This window comes from Triticum aestivum, chromosome 7D (genome assembly GCF_018294505.1).
Source record: "Triticum aestivum cultivar Chinese Spring chromosome 7D, IWGSC CS RefSeq v2.1, whole genome shotgun sequence".
Classification (NCBI taxonomy): domain Eukaryota; kingdom Viridiplantae; phylum Streptophyta; class Magnoliopsida; order Poales; family Poaceae; genus Triticum; species Triticum aestivum.
Window position 1 is genome coordinate 57,170,214 of NC_057814.1, and position 13,738 is coordinate 57,183,951.

The 13,738-nt window shown below is 46.0% G+C and overlaps 2 protein-coding genes and 1 long non-coding RNA gene across 4 annotated transcripts; 2 read left to right on the plus strand and 1 right to left on the minus strand.

The window, feature by feature from the left end:
- Positions 1–2,953: 2,953 nt before the first annotated feature.
- LOC123170783 (uncharacterized) lies at positions 2,954–3,605 on the plus strand. Its single transcript, XM_044588544.1, has 4 exons — positions 2,954–3,087; positions 3,158–3,247; positions 3,342–3,410; positions 3,490–3,605. The coding sequence occupies exons 1-4, from the start codon at positions 3,030–3,032 to the stop codon at positions 3,603–3,605; spliced, it is 333 nt and encodes a 110-aa protein (XP_044444479.1). The 5' UTR covers positions 2,954–3,029.
- Positions 3,606–6,080: 2,475 nt separating this feature from the next.
- LOC123170784 (uncharacterized) lies at positions 6,081–10,600 on the plus strand. The gene is made up of 3 exons (XM_044588545.1): positions 6,081–6,168; positions 6,238–7,164; positions 7,251–10,600. Exons 1-3 carry the CDS (start codon positions 6,081–6,083, stop codon positions 10,598–10,600), a joined length of 4,365 nt encoding a protein of 1,454 aa, XP_044444480.1.
- An 847-nt stretch (positions 10,601–11,447) lies between these two features.
- LOC123167725 (uncharacterized) lies at positions 11,448–13,123 on the minus strand. 2 transcript variants are annotated; one of them, XR_006484071.1, is made up of 3 exons: positions 12,627–13,123; positions 12,331–12,518; positions 11,448–11,864 (listed from the first exon to the last, which is right to left on the minus strand). It is a non-coding gene; the product is annotated as an uncharacterized lncRNA (long non-coding RNA). The 2 variants fall into 2 exon arrangements; XR_006484072.1 differs by having other exon boundaries at positions 12,331–12,467; positions 12,627–13,120.
- Between the last annotated feature and the right edge of the window lie 615 nt (positions 13,124–13,738).

The window sequence follows — 13,738 nt, forward strand, 5'->3', positions numbered from 1 at the left end:
TGGCTAACAATTTATATACCAACACCGATCGAGTTTGTTCTATACACACTTGATCAGTCGTTCAACATATTTCTTGTCAGCAGGAATAACGCAAGAAAAAGTTTTGTAAGACTAACACATCTAGAGTGTCTTCTCCCCATGTTTCATATTTACCGAAAAAGGCTTTCGCCCACTTTATATATAAAGCAATACGGCTGAACCGATACAAATTGATGAGGGAACCTCTTACAAAGCAGATCAAAGATAAAACAAAATTACAAGAGTGCCCACATTCCATCAAGACACACCCGAAGCTACGAACTAGACGAGAGACCGCGCCTCCAAGAGAAACCACCGAACGTCGATGCAACACACACACCAAGTTGTCGCTGGAGAGGGCACCCCGCCCTCTCGCTCCGGACCGTGGAGCACCGATCCTGCCTGCAGAAAACCAAGGACCGAGAGCGATGCCCACAACGTCACGTGTAAAAGATAGGAAGGCAACAAGACCACCCAAGCCAGAGCCGAAGGAGCTTCGAGATAGGATCCGAGCTTGCCAGCCAATGTTGAAGAAATGCAACCGGAAGGCACCTAGGCTCCACGACGACGCCCCCAAGAGGGTGACGACGCAATACGCCGCCGTCGTCGAGACCGAAGATACGGCCAAGGGTTTTCACCCGGAGCACTGATGCGGGAGAGATGCCACAACGACGCCCCCAAGAGGGACACGACACCCACAGGCATCGCTGTCGTCGACGCCGAAGCGTTGAGATTTCACTCGGAGACTCTCTCGCGCCAAAGTACCACAGTCCAAGTCTGCCGCCACCAAAACAGGCCTCTGCACCACGACCATGATCCTAAGTCCTCAGATCGGCGCAGCCATCTGCGTGGCCAGATCTGGCATGACCCGGCCAGCCCACCCCTGGGCTGGGACGGGGGAGCAGCCGCACCGGCGCTGTGCAGAGGAACACCACGCCCCACGCGGACGCGAGGACGCCAGCCCCGCAGCCGGCGGCGCACCGACGGAACTTGGAAGGAGGAAGGAGCCCGAGATCCACTCCTGATGGAGCCTCCCCCGCCCAGCCGCGCCTCCGCCGCGACCAGCCGCCTGCACCACGGCCAAGCCCCGCCGCGCCACCGCGAAACGGCCGGAGCCGCGCCGCCTTGACGCACCAGACGAGCACCGCGCCGTCGCGAGATCCGGCGCCCCACGCCACCAAAGCCACGCGAAAGGGAGGGGAGGCCCCGCCGCCGCCGACGCCGCGCGGGCTTCGCCTGGCGGCGCTAGCCGGCGGCGGCGAGGAGGAAGAGGAGGAGGGGGTGGCTAGCGGTGGCGGCGGGTGGAGGGCGCCCGGGCCACTCGCGGGAGCAGCATGGGGCCAATACGTCTTCGTTGTCTTTCTTCCCCATGTTTCATATTCACCAAGGTTTTTGACACTAGTGTAGTATAAAAAACGCTCTTATATTGTGGTACGGATGGAGTATTTGCCAAATGAAGATATATTTGAACATCTCTACTCCTAATGGACGAGTTGGTTGAATAGTCCCCCCAGTTTCGTCTGGTTTTTCTTCGACTGGTTTTTTTTCGTCCGTTTTTTTCCATCAAATTACCCCCACCCCCACGCCCACCCACCGAACCCCACCCACGCACGTAGCCAAAGAAACAGCACCCTGCCGCCGATCAGCGCCGCCGCGGAACGACTCGACAGGGCCGCCGCCACGTTTCTGGATCGCTGGTAGTTTCTAGATCGCGGGGCGCCGCGGAACGTACGATCGCCCTGACGCCGATCCCCATACCCCGCTGCCGATCAGATCTGCGCAGCCGTCGTGCGATCTGCGCACTCCACAGCGCCGCCGCCGCGGAACGACTCGACAGGGCCGCCGCCACGTTTCTGGATCGCTGGCAGTTTCTAGATCGCGGGGCGCCGCGGAACGTGCGATCGGCGACGCTGTACGGTTTCAACCCCAGGTATGAACACACAGGTTTTAGGTCAATACTTCCGTGACCTAAAACGCCTCATATTAGTGTACAAAGGATCGCCCTCAATTTAGATAACATGAAAAATACTTTTAGTACTGAATTGGTTATCCTTCCTAAAGAAAATATTAACAGTCACTGAAATCAACACCACAACTTCATGTGCCCACGATATTTGAGGTTCAGAGCAGTCCTTGAGAGTAGTTTTCACTGGATTTTGACTGGATTCCAAAGTGATTTGGAATTTGGGATTAATACATGCCCGCGACAACGCATTAGTAATGAAACAATTCTCGGAAAGAATCAGCAAAGTAGAACTTGTGAGGTTTCATTATGTCCCTCCAAACAACCTTGATGGACATCCTTGTCAGAATAGCACAACCGCATATGAATCAATTAACACAGCAATGGGAAGATTTGAGGTTCAGAGCAGTCCTTGAGAGTAGTTTTCACTGGATTTTGACTGGATTCCAAAGTGATTTGGAATTTGGGATTAATACATGCCCGCGACAGCGCATTAGTAATGAAACAATTCTCGGAAAGAATCAGCAAAGTAGAACTTGTGAGGTTTCATTATGTCCCTCCAAACAACCTTGATGGACATCCTTGTCAGAATAGCACAACCGCATATGAATCAATTAACACAGCAATGGGAAGATAAAGAATTATTCTGAATAGCAAAGAATAGGTAAGTTCGCATGAAAATAGGTTACCTTTCTAAATTCTAAACCTGTACAATAGCAATCTGCGCTTGTGATCTTCGACGGCCTTCATCTGCCTGCAGTCAGATGAACATGACATCTTAGCATCTTGAATTCTTAACATGTATCCAGCAGAGTCAGTTCACAAAAAATGCAAAGTAGCAAAGTCTGTTCGACATGTCTTTCTATTTTCATATATATAGCAAGACTCATAAATCTGTAACAACCTGCCCTTATGGTCTGAATTTCTGTACAATGGGAACGGGCCTTTAGTAATGTTGGTATTTCACGTGATCTGCTTGTAGAGTCAGTTTACAAGTTTTTGCGTGATACCTGAGTCTGTTGGACATGTCTTTTTTTAGTAGTTACATATGGGGACTCCACACAGCAAGCCAGCAGAACAGACGACTTCATCACATGTACCTCCAGGTATATGTTCACCTATAAATTGTGCTACACAAGTCAAACATATATATGTTCAACTATATATGTGTTGCAGGCCCGATGGAGGGGACAAGTGTTGACGACTCTAACGAAGGGATTATACCCGTAGCCGATGATGTTGACAAAATTTACCCACGTAGTCCAGGTATAAGGTTTATTTTTATCCTTTTTAGTTGAAAAATCATACCTAACAGACTTGGGCACACCCGATTCTAATGTATCAACATCTTTACTTCTAGGAGTCCATATTACTCCCTCCGAACGGATGATACTTGAGACCGATGGTGATAGCACATATGATACTCCAGGTATATATCAACCTCCTTGTATATGTTCAGCTACATATTTTGGTATGCATGTCAAACACCATCACAGGAGATGTTGCAGGCCCGATGGAGGGGCCAAATGGTGACGACTCTAATGAAGGGGTTATACCTGGAGCCGACGATGTTCACAAGAATTACCCAAGTAGTCCAGGTACTAAGGCTGTGCATATATACTGAGATTGCTTTTATGCTTTTTATGTGATAAATCAAACCTAACAGACTTGGGCAGAACCGATTCTAATAGATCAAGCGTGTGACTTGTAGGAGTCCATATTACTCACTCGGACAGGACGATACTTGAACAGGCCGATTGTGAAAGGACATATGTTCATCAACCTTCCCATCTGATTTCGGGTAAGTATTATGTTGTCGAAAGGTTAAGACCATGTGCCTACAACTTTGCCTTGTTTCGGTCCAATATATTGTTATGTTAACATGATGCAGACAACCCTCCAATCTCATTCCTATATAATGTAGATTCGTTGCCAGCTCTCAGTTATCTGACAAAATAACTAGCTAGCATGCAACGTGACAGTTGGCAAGAGAGGCCGCATAATGTTCCACGCCATCCTCACAGTGATATCACTAATGCAGATCAACCATCCTCTGTGGACCTTGACGAAAAAAGAGAGTTGATAAAAGCTCGGAGGCGAGCTGCTTATAGAAAGAAAAAAGAGGAGGCTACCGTCAAGCAACAAGAGGAAAATCTGTCTGCCCTTACGATATCAGGTAAGAATGCTTTATGGGAAGGCACTGCGATGATATTATATATACTCCCTCCATTCCACAATATAATGTTAATATCATTTCACATGCAGATATGCTGAATGTGGGTGGGTTACCTCTCGGTGATATCACTAATGTGTGTCAACCAACCACGGTGGACCTTGACGATAAAAAAGAGCAACTAAAGTCTCGGAGAAGAGCTGCTTATCGAAAGAAAAAAGAGGAGGCAGCCAGCAAGCAAAAAGATGAAAATCTGACTGCCCTTACGATATCAGGTAAGGATGTTTATGTTTCAGCAATATGATGACCGTATGTATACTTTCTTAGTGAATAATGTAGGCGACATATGTTTCCTCACCCCAACCCCACGAATAATTGACCAAGAATAGAGAATAAAAATAATTGACCAATAGTTGACCACTGTGTTAACATACAATTCCTGATCATTTAGGTTCAATTCGATATATGGCAGACATACGACTTTTGAGTACATACAGACTTTATGTATGGACACGGAGGGATTCTATAAAAAATAAACCCTAGATAAAGAAGTAGCTTCAACCAGCCCTGTTACCTCTCGGTGAACAATGAAGACCCTAAACCCTCCGGGCAGATATGCAAAATGTTCCCATGTTACCTCTCGATGATACCAACCCAACTACATCCAGCTATACATCATTGTTTAACCTGACCGTGCAGATATATAAAGTAAGCGTTTGTGTAGTACATGAAATCTTCTTGAACAATGAAGACCCTAAACCCTCGTGCAGATATGCAAAATGTTCCCCTGCTACCTCTCGGTGATATCACTAATGGGTGTCAACCATTCTCGGTGGACCTTGACGAGAAAAAAGAGCAAATAAAGGCTCGGAGGAGAGCTGCTTATCGAAAGAAAAAAGAGGAGGCAGCCAGCAAGCAACTAGATGAAAAACAGCCTGATAAAGAACACAAGGGTGACTTAACAGACGAGCAAATTGAGCAGAGAAACGCGCGGAGGCGAGCAAGTTATCGGAAAAAAGTGGGTGACGGAACGATCGATCTTCAAGAAAAAAATCAGAAGTTGCAAGAATGGCGCGTGCAACACCCTAAAACCATGACTGAGGATGAAAGGGGGGAGTCAAGTGCAAAGAGAAAGGCAAAGTATGCTGCAAAGAAAAACATGCCATCTGCTGAATCGATCGCAATGCCACGTCCAGATCTAACTAGCACATTGTCCAACCCTCACACACATTGTCCGACTCTCACACTTTCAGCCCTCACGCAACAATTCGACAGTGAACAAATAGATCATGCTCCTACGGTCAATGCGGCCCCCACATACATTCGCAACACCGAAACCGATGGTACATATCCTATCAACCATCATCTTTCATCATGTAATCATTCATGAGATATAAATAATGATGTATAGTGTTGTAGGTGCATACCTAAGCAGAACCTTCCGTGATGGTGCTGTAGATGGCGACCTCATCGAAATCAATGTGCACCTACAAAATGCCGACCAGCAAACCAGTGATCCAGTAACAATAGCGGATAATGGAGTGGACGAGCAGAGTCATGAGTCCAGAGCAGCACCTGGGAGGAGAGAGCGAGCTTGCAAGGGTGGTATGGTGGCAAAGAAGCGTCAACAGAAAATTGTCAAGCAAAAAAATGTACGCAGGTACCGCATGGTGAGAGGAATGTTCTACGCGATCGACGTAATGAAAAGTTTGCAGGTAGGGTGATGACCCCAACCGTCAGGTCCATCTCCATACCGAAAATGAGCTCATCTGGACAACCTACTGTAGTGGAAGTACACGGTGCCTCGACCTCATCTAGCACGCCGGAGTACACGATCAGAAGTGAAGGTAAAACTCCCATCCTTACTCTCCTTGCGTCCCTTGAGACTGAACCCTCATTTATTGGTTTCGCACCTGAGCAGACGACATGGACGCTTACCTTAGTCGTCTCATGAATGATAATGTCAACCCTGATAGCCTCTTTGACAACGAGTATTACCTGTTTGCTGGTGAAGGTATGTACACCCACTTGAGCAACATCCACCCGTTTGAAATATCACACTAATTATAAACATTGTTTGCAGGCTCAGATCCTGATGACATGCAGCACGACGAATTGGAAGACTCAAGTCACAATACCTATGTCGACCATGATCCATTGGACTATGTCTACTCAAACCTCCCAGACCACACACACATCCTAAAGCACGCCGCAAATTGCGATCACTGCAAGGCCAAGAAGTTTGTGTCTGAGGCCCCGGGATTCTGCTGTCGCAGTGGGCAGATCCAGCTGAAGCAACCGGAGCCCATCCCGGAGCTAATGAGGCTTTGGTCTAGCATGGATGCGGACTCAAGGCATTTTCGGGAGAACATACGGTTCTTCAACGGCCACTTCTCCTTCACAACCCTCGGCGTCAGCCTTGATGAAAGCTACACAAACATGAAGTCTGGGGTGTACACGTTCCGGGCGCACGGCACCATCTACCACAACGTTCATTCCTTCGGGCCAACATCACGTCCAGATCATCTACAGTTGTACTTCTACGACGACGACCCAGGCCTAACCCATCGCAAGGCTGCCACCGAGCAATTAGACCAAGATGTCGTCAGAAAGTTAGTGGACATACTCAGGGAAAACCCGTACTCCCAGCAGTTTAGGAGTTTGGGTGCGCACAGGGACAACCTCGACGATTACAGGATAGACCTCAACACTGACCAGAGACTAGACCAACGGAAGTATAATAGACCTCTGTCATCTGAGGTCGCTGCAATTTGGGTGGAGGGCACTGACCTAGCAAAGAGGTTCGATCGTAGGATTACACTTTGCGGGAATGACAACCAGAGGCACAGTATACATGTGACGGCTGGCTCGTATGACCCTCTCTCTTACCCACTCTTCTACCCAAGGGGGGAGCTCGGTTGGCACCCGAAACTTCCTAAACGTGATGTCCCTTGGCCGGTTGTGCAACAACCAAGAGGTAGAGGTGATGATGATGATGATGAGGATGCAGGTAAGCCTTATGCATATTCTGTCGTTTAGATGAATTGTATACTTCTCATATGAATCCTAATGTCTGCGTTACTCATCCATGTGCAGAGGGGAATAGCAGGTTATGCGTCTCGGTGAGAGACTACTACTGTTACATGCTCCAGACACGACCTGGGATATTCAATCCCATACTCTGTGGAGCACGATTGCTCCAGCAATGGGGGGTGGACATGTACATCAAGATTGAGAGTTGTAGGTTGAAATGGTACAGGAAGAACCAGACAAAGATCCGTGCCGACCTGTATAAAGGAGTTGTTGATGCAATTACATCCGGGGAGACCCGGGCAAGCGCTGTTGGAGTAAGGATAGTGCTACCTGGAACGTACCCAGGTGGCGACCGCGACATGAAGCGGAGGCATATGGATGCCATGGCAATTGTCCATACCTACGGGAAGCCTGACATCTTCTTGACCATGACCTGCAACCCTAACTGGGAAGAGATAACGAATGAGTTGTTTCCTGGTCAGACAGCGCAAGACCGACCTGATCTTGTGGCTCGTGTGTTCCATGGCAAGCTAGAGGCTATGAAAGAGATGTTGTTCAAGAAGAATATCCTGGGTGTTGTTGTTGCACATGTATACGTAGTCGAGTTCCAAAAGAGGGGCCTCCCCCACGCACACTTTTTGTTGATCATGGATTCTGCCTATAAGCTTGTCGTTCCGGAGCAGTACGACCGACTCATTTCTGCCGAGCTCCCAGACAAGCAAAAGTATCCTGAACTCCACGCCTTGGTGGTGAAACATATGATGCATGGACCATGCGGTGCTCTCAACCCCAAAAATGTTTGCATGCAACAGAACGAGTGCAAGTGCAGATACCCGCGGTCGTTCAATGAAAACACGGCACAGGGCAAGGACTCATACCCTGTTTATCGTCGTCGAGATAATGGTCGGCAGGCTAAGGTCCGGGGTAAAATGTTGGACAACAGATGGGTTGTGCCGTATAACCCTTACCTTCTGCGGATGTTCAATTGCCACATCAACGTTGAGGTTTGCTCCAGCATAAAGGCCGTCAAATACCTTTACAAGTACATATACAAGGGCCATGATAGGGCTTCTTTCAGCATCGACCAGCCCGACGCTGATGGTAACATTGATGAGATCAAAAGATACGTAGACGCGAGGTGGGTTACTCCTCCAGAGGCGATGTGGAGGATATTTGGCTTCCCCTTGTGTGCCAATGACCCGCCTGTCCTACAGTTGCCTCTTCATCTCCCGAATATGCACAGGGTGGCATTCAATGAGCAAGCTCACTTGACCGACGTAGTCGCCTCTGAGAAAGCTTCCAAATCCATGTTGACAGAGTATTTCAAAGCTAACCAAAACCACCCGTGGGCTAGGAATATATTGTACAAGGATTTTCCTGGAAGGTTCACATGGCAGAAGGGTAAGAAGTATTGGAAAGAGCGGGTGGAGCGTTATCAGATAGGTCGAATTGTGTCTGCCAATCCTGCCGAGGGGGAGCGATACTATCTGCGTGTGCTGCTAAACCATGTTGCTGGCAAGACATCCTATGAGGACCTGCTCACCGTGGACGGTAGGCTATGCGGGAGCTTTAGAGAGGCTGCCGAAAGGTTGGGACTCATCGAGGCAGATAACACGCTCGACGACTGTCTTACCGAGGCAGAGCAGTGGGCGATGCCATGTTCGCTCAGGAGGCTCTTCGCAACAATTTTGGTGCACTGTGAGCCAGGCGACGTGCGTGGTTTATGGGATAGGCACTTCGAGCCTATGTCTGATGACTATCGGCGATCACACACGTGCCCGATTGAGGTGGAACAGATGGTGTTGCTTGACATTAGGGGTATGTTGCAGTCCATGGGCAAAGACATAGCTGATTTCGCTCTTCCATGCATTGACGATGCATTCGACCCAACCGAGGGAGAGGCCAGAGAAGTGATCGAGGAATCCAACGTCGATTTTGACATCAACGACACTAAATTGGCTTCGTCGCTAAACTTGGAGCAGAGGGTTGCATACAACGAGATACTAGCTTCTGTTGAACGCGGTGATGGGGGTGTGTTCTTTGTTGATGGACCGGGAGGTACAGGGAAGACCTTCCTGTACAGGGCGCTGCTCGCCAAGGTTCGAAGCGAGGGAAACATCGCTATCGCTACCGCGACGTCAGGCGTCGCCGCTTCTATCATGCCTGGAGGCAGGACTGCCCAGTCGAGGTTCAAGATCCCATTGAGCTGCGATGATGGCGCCTCATGCACCTTCACGAAACAGAGTGGTACCGCCAAGCTACTGAGGATGGCCTCATTGATAATATGGGACGAGGCCACCATGACTAAGCGACAGGCGGTCGAGGCACTGGACAACAGCATGCGCGACATCATGGGAAGACAGGACCGACCCTTTGGAGGAAAAACTGTTGTGTTTGGCGGGGACTTCAGGCAGGTGCTTCCGGTCGTCAGGAGGGGGTCCCGGGGTCAGATAATCGATGCAACCCTTCGAAGTTCACACCTCTGGAAGGGTATGCGCCAGCTAAGGCTCGTCACCAACATGAGGGCTCATAATGACACCTGGTTTCCGGATTACTTGCTAAGGGTAGGCAATGGCACCGAGGAAGTTGACGATCAAGGAAACATACGACTCCCTGAAGATATTTGTGTGCCGTCTACAGGCGAGGGTGACGACCTGGAGAAGCTGATTGACCATGTGTTTCCGAGACTAGATGACAACATGTCCGATCCGAATTACATGACTTCACGCGCAATCCTCTCCACCACGAACGACAACGTCGACAAGATAAACATACGCATGGTAGAGCGTTTTCGGGGAGAAGAAGTAATCTACCATAGCTTTGACAGTGCAGAAGACGACCCGTATGGCTACTACGCTCCCGAGTTCCTAAATGGATTGACTCCCAACGGTCTGCCTCCGCATGCACTCAAACTGAAGCTCAACTGCCCCGTCATACTTCTGAGGAACATTGATCCGGCTAATGGTCTGTGTAACGGGACGAGGCTTGTGGTGCGAGGTTTCGAGAGGAACGCCATCGACGCAGAAATCGTGATCGGACAACACGCAGGTAGGAGGGTATTCCTTCCTCGAATACCCCTATGCCCGTCTGACAACGACATGTTTCCATTCAAGTTCAAGAGGAAGCAATTTCCTGTAAGGCTTAGCTTTGCTATGACGATTAACAAGGCTCAAGGCCAGACGATTCCGATTGTTGGCGTGTACCTACCTAATCCTGTGTTCTCTCATGGTCAACTCTATGTCGCACTGTCTCGAGCCACCGCAAAGAGAAACATAAAGATCCTCATTGAGAAGGAGAAGGAGAAGGAGAATGCCAAGAAGCAAAGCGGTAAACCTAAGAAGCGAAAAAGACCTGCCTTGTCCTTACAAACCTCGATGAAGAACATCGTCTATAAGGAAGTCCTTACAGGCTGAAGTCCGCTCTTAAGAAGCTGGCGGGTTTTGAATAAGATAAAGGATTTACTCTTTTGCTACAGACAATTTGGTGCTCTTCCGTGTTCTTGTACAAATATTTATCTTTCGATGTTAGCAACTGATTATGTTTATTCAACAAGTCAAATATTAATAATATTGCCTCGGATTTGTGACTTTGCAAGTTGCCAATTTTTCCTGTATGTGACATTATTTCTCCTTTTGCCGGATTGCATGTATATTATTCTTTTGTTGTTTTGTAATCAATCATCTACTACATCTAAACTAGGCTTTGTTTTCCTACATAAGTATTGCACACTGCCTGGGTCACTCCGTTGTTGTAAAATTCACTGGAGTGTTCTACATTAGAGAAATATTTATGATGCGGCCCCAAAGCAGGCACAGTCAATGTTATTTATTTTTGTCCTGTATAGTCTCTTATTTGCCCCTTATTTGAATTTTATAATCCTGGCTTTTCAATACATATCTAAACAGACATGATGTGTTTCTAACTACTTAGTTGCAGGTTTGGCACAAGTAAACGGATGGATGCGTGTTGACATCTTCATGATCTCACAAATATTTCCAGTAGTATTATTTTCCTTTCATTGTGCCATATTCTGTCAGTTGCTTTTCCTATTGCGTGTATCTTGCAGATAAATAAGAGTTTTAATGAATTGTTGGAACCTGGACAGTACCACAATTTATAACCACCTATTATTCTGCCACGAAATGTCCATTTTATAGCATATCAGGTGCGCTTCTTTCTGTTCGTGCCTTCAAAATATCAAACCAGAGGACATCTACTAATATATTTTTGTAGCTCTGTTGCTTCCGATGGTACATGAGCTATCACTGTGGTTCATCTACTAATATATTTTTGTAGCTCTGTTTGCATGTGAACATTGTATACATGGCATGTACTATGAAAGAACAGTATGTACATGTCGGTATATTTTTTTCTATGTCACAGACATCTGATCCTATCGTTCTCCCTATATGTCGTCCAAACACATCTATATGAACCTATATGTCGTAAAAGTGCATATGTACTTCTCAGTTCTTATAGAGAACGAAAACTGGGTGGCACGCATTATCAGAGTTGTGTATAATCATTTAGGGAAATGTCAAAAAGTAAAAATCCCGTGAATTGGGAATAGAGAAATTCAAGTAGGTAGGAAGTAATGACATACCAAATGATAAAGAATAGCACCACTGCAGCTACAAAATCGCAATCGTTTGCTCAAAGCTCTGAACTCAATTCACCCTGAAAAACATAGTCATCTGAAGTCAGACTGCATGATAGTCGGATGGGACAAAATCAATTGACTGTCTAAAACCTTCCATAGGGGACATACAAATATTTTGCGGTATATAGGTTCCTACTGACAGTTCAAGAAATGCAAACATATAGCACTATTATGTTAAATAGGTCACCCTAAACCATGCTATAGATTAACCATGGTCATGAGCCCAAGCATAATGACTACCCGTACCAAGCAAAAAATAGGACCTTGGAGATATGTAATGTAAAGTCAAAAATAATAATTATCATGCTTTCCTTTTGTTCCCTGAATCGATATTTTTAGAAAGCAAAATGGAAATACAAGGCACACATCATTAAGAAAGAGATGGTCATATTCTAATATTAACTCCTGCTCATTGTGGACGGAAGGCTATGTGGTAGAGCCAGCAGCCGACCAAAGCACCTGTATTAGGAGGGGATTTGTTACCTCGATGTGTTGATAAGGCAATGGATTGGTCATGTCCCACAGGATCACGCAGCGGACGTAGTCATTGACACATTGGGGAATCGGCTCGGGCTGGCCACTTCGTGGAAATCGACGGCGCGGCAGCACACTATGCTCGGCTGGGGTAAAGAACATCATGCGGTGAAATCTAATTATCTGGATGACATGATCTAATTACACAAAATAAGATATCTTAATGGTTTTGTTAACTCAGATTATAAATCATAAAATTTATAAGAGGTAGCAAATTGTAAAAGAGACAAAGTTCGACAAATCACCTCTTTTCGTTCCATAAATCATGTGTTGTCCATATCATATAGCTTGGAGGATAATATCTGCCCATAGAAATGTTCAGAAAGAAGAAAAATGTTATTATCGACAAAATGAAATGTCGGAATGAAATATATTCAGAGCTCGAATGAAATCAGCAAAGTAAATAAACCCCTTTTCTTTAGATAATCAAAAAGGTCAGAGTAATGGACCACACATGACAATAACCAGCATAGTTAACTTCTACTATTTCATCTATCCCCAACGTATATATAACAAAACAGTATAGAGAGGTCGGATAGGACTGATATATTAACTTCCACATCAAAGATCTGTGTCAACACACACATCCGATTGACCTTGTCCAAGGCCAAAAGAACAGTAAGAAAATTGGGGAATGACAAGATAACTGATTTGAACATGCAGGACATTGTTACGTTCCTCACACGCAGAGGAACAGACTAACAATCAAGCAGGCAAGTAAATAAATATGAGGTAACAATATTATGTTTTTCGTTCAGCAGCTGGTCTGATAAAAAAATAGTTGAAGAGTTAAGAAGAATATATATCCACTTGAGTGGTTCCTTGGCAGACGAACTTTTTTCATGGGGGTTGGCAAGCAAACTTAATTGTAAATGTAGGCAGCAATAGTATACAGTACCAAAGATATAACAGTGTCGATGTAGTAGTTGCGACTGTATCTCATCTAACAACAATTCAAAGAGAGAAAACATGTATGTACGAGCTCACTAGGAAATCAAACCATTAGTCAAAGTGGAGCACCATGAAAAGAGTAAACTTTAACTGAAGAATTGTTTGTTTTATTCTCACGTTGGTATTCTTCAGATCTGCATTAGGCCAAATTACTTTTTTTAATCAATCTACCTTGCAAGTGAAGTGGACTTAACTTATGTTTACATGTAAAACTTAACATGTATTATGTTTAATTCGCTCTAGCAAATATTTCAAAAGCCCGTGGCAACCCTAATTCATGTTTATTTTTTGATGTTCTCTTTCTTGTTTGAACAAGGAAATGTAAGTAAATGTTACAGCTGGCACAAACTTGAATGAAGTGTTAATGCATTTGAAAAAAATAGTATTCAACATAGTTTTAAAAAAA

Excerpts from the sequence above, each read along its gene's own strand:
- LOC123170783 (XM_044588544.1), top strand. The coding sequence starts at position 3,030 with ATGGGGACTCCACACAGCAAGCCAGCAGAACAGACGACTTCATCACAT. Across the intron at positions 3,248-3,341 it reads AATTTACCCACGTAGTCCAG|GAGTCCATATTACTCCCTCC; the intron begins GTATAAGGTTTA and ends CTTTACTTCTAG. Across the intron at positions 3,411-3,489 it reads TAGCACATATGATACTCCAG|GCCCGATGGAGGGGCCAAAT; the intron begins GTATATATCAAC and ends GAGATGTTGCAG.
- LOC123170784 (XM_044588545.1), top strand. The coding sequence starts at position 6,081 with ATGGACGCTTACCTTAGTCGTCTCATGAATGATAATGTCAACCCTGAT. Across the intron at positions 6,169-6,237 it reads TTACCTGTTTGCTGGTGAAG|GCTCAGATCCTGATGACATG; the intron begins GTATGTACACCC and ends CATTGTTTGCAG. Across the intron at positions 7,165-7,250 it reads TGATGATGATGAGGATGCAG|AGGGGAATAGCAGGTTATGC; the intron begins GTAAGCCTTATG and ends ATCCATGTGCAG.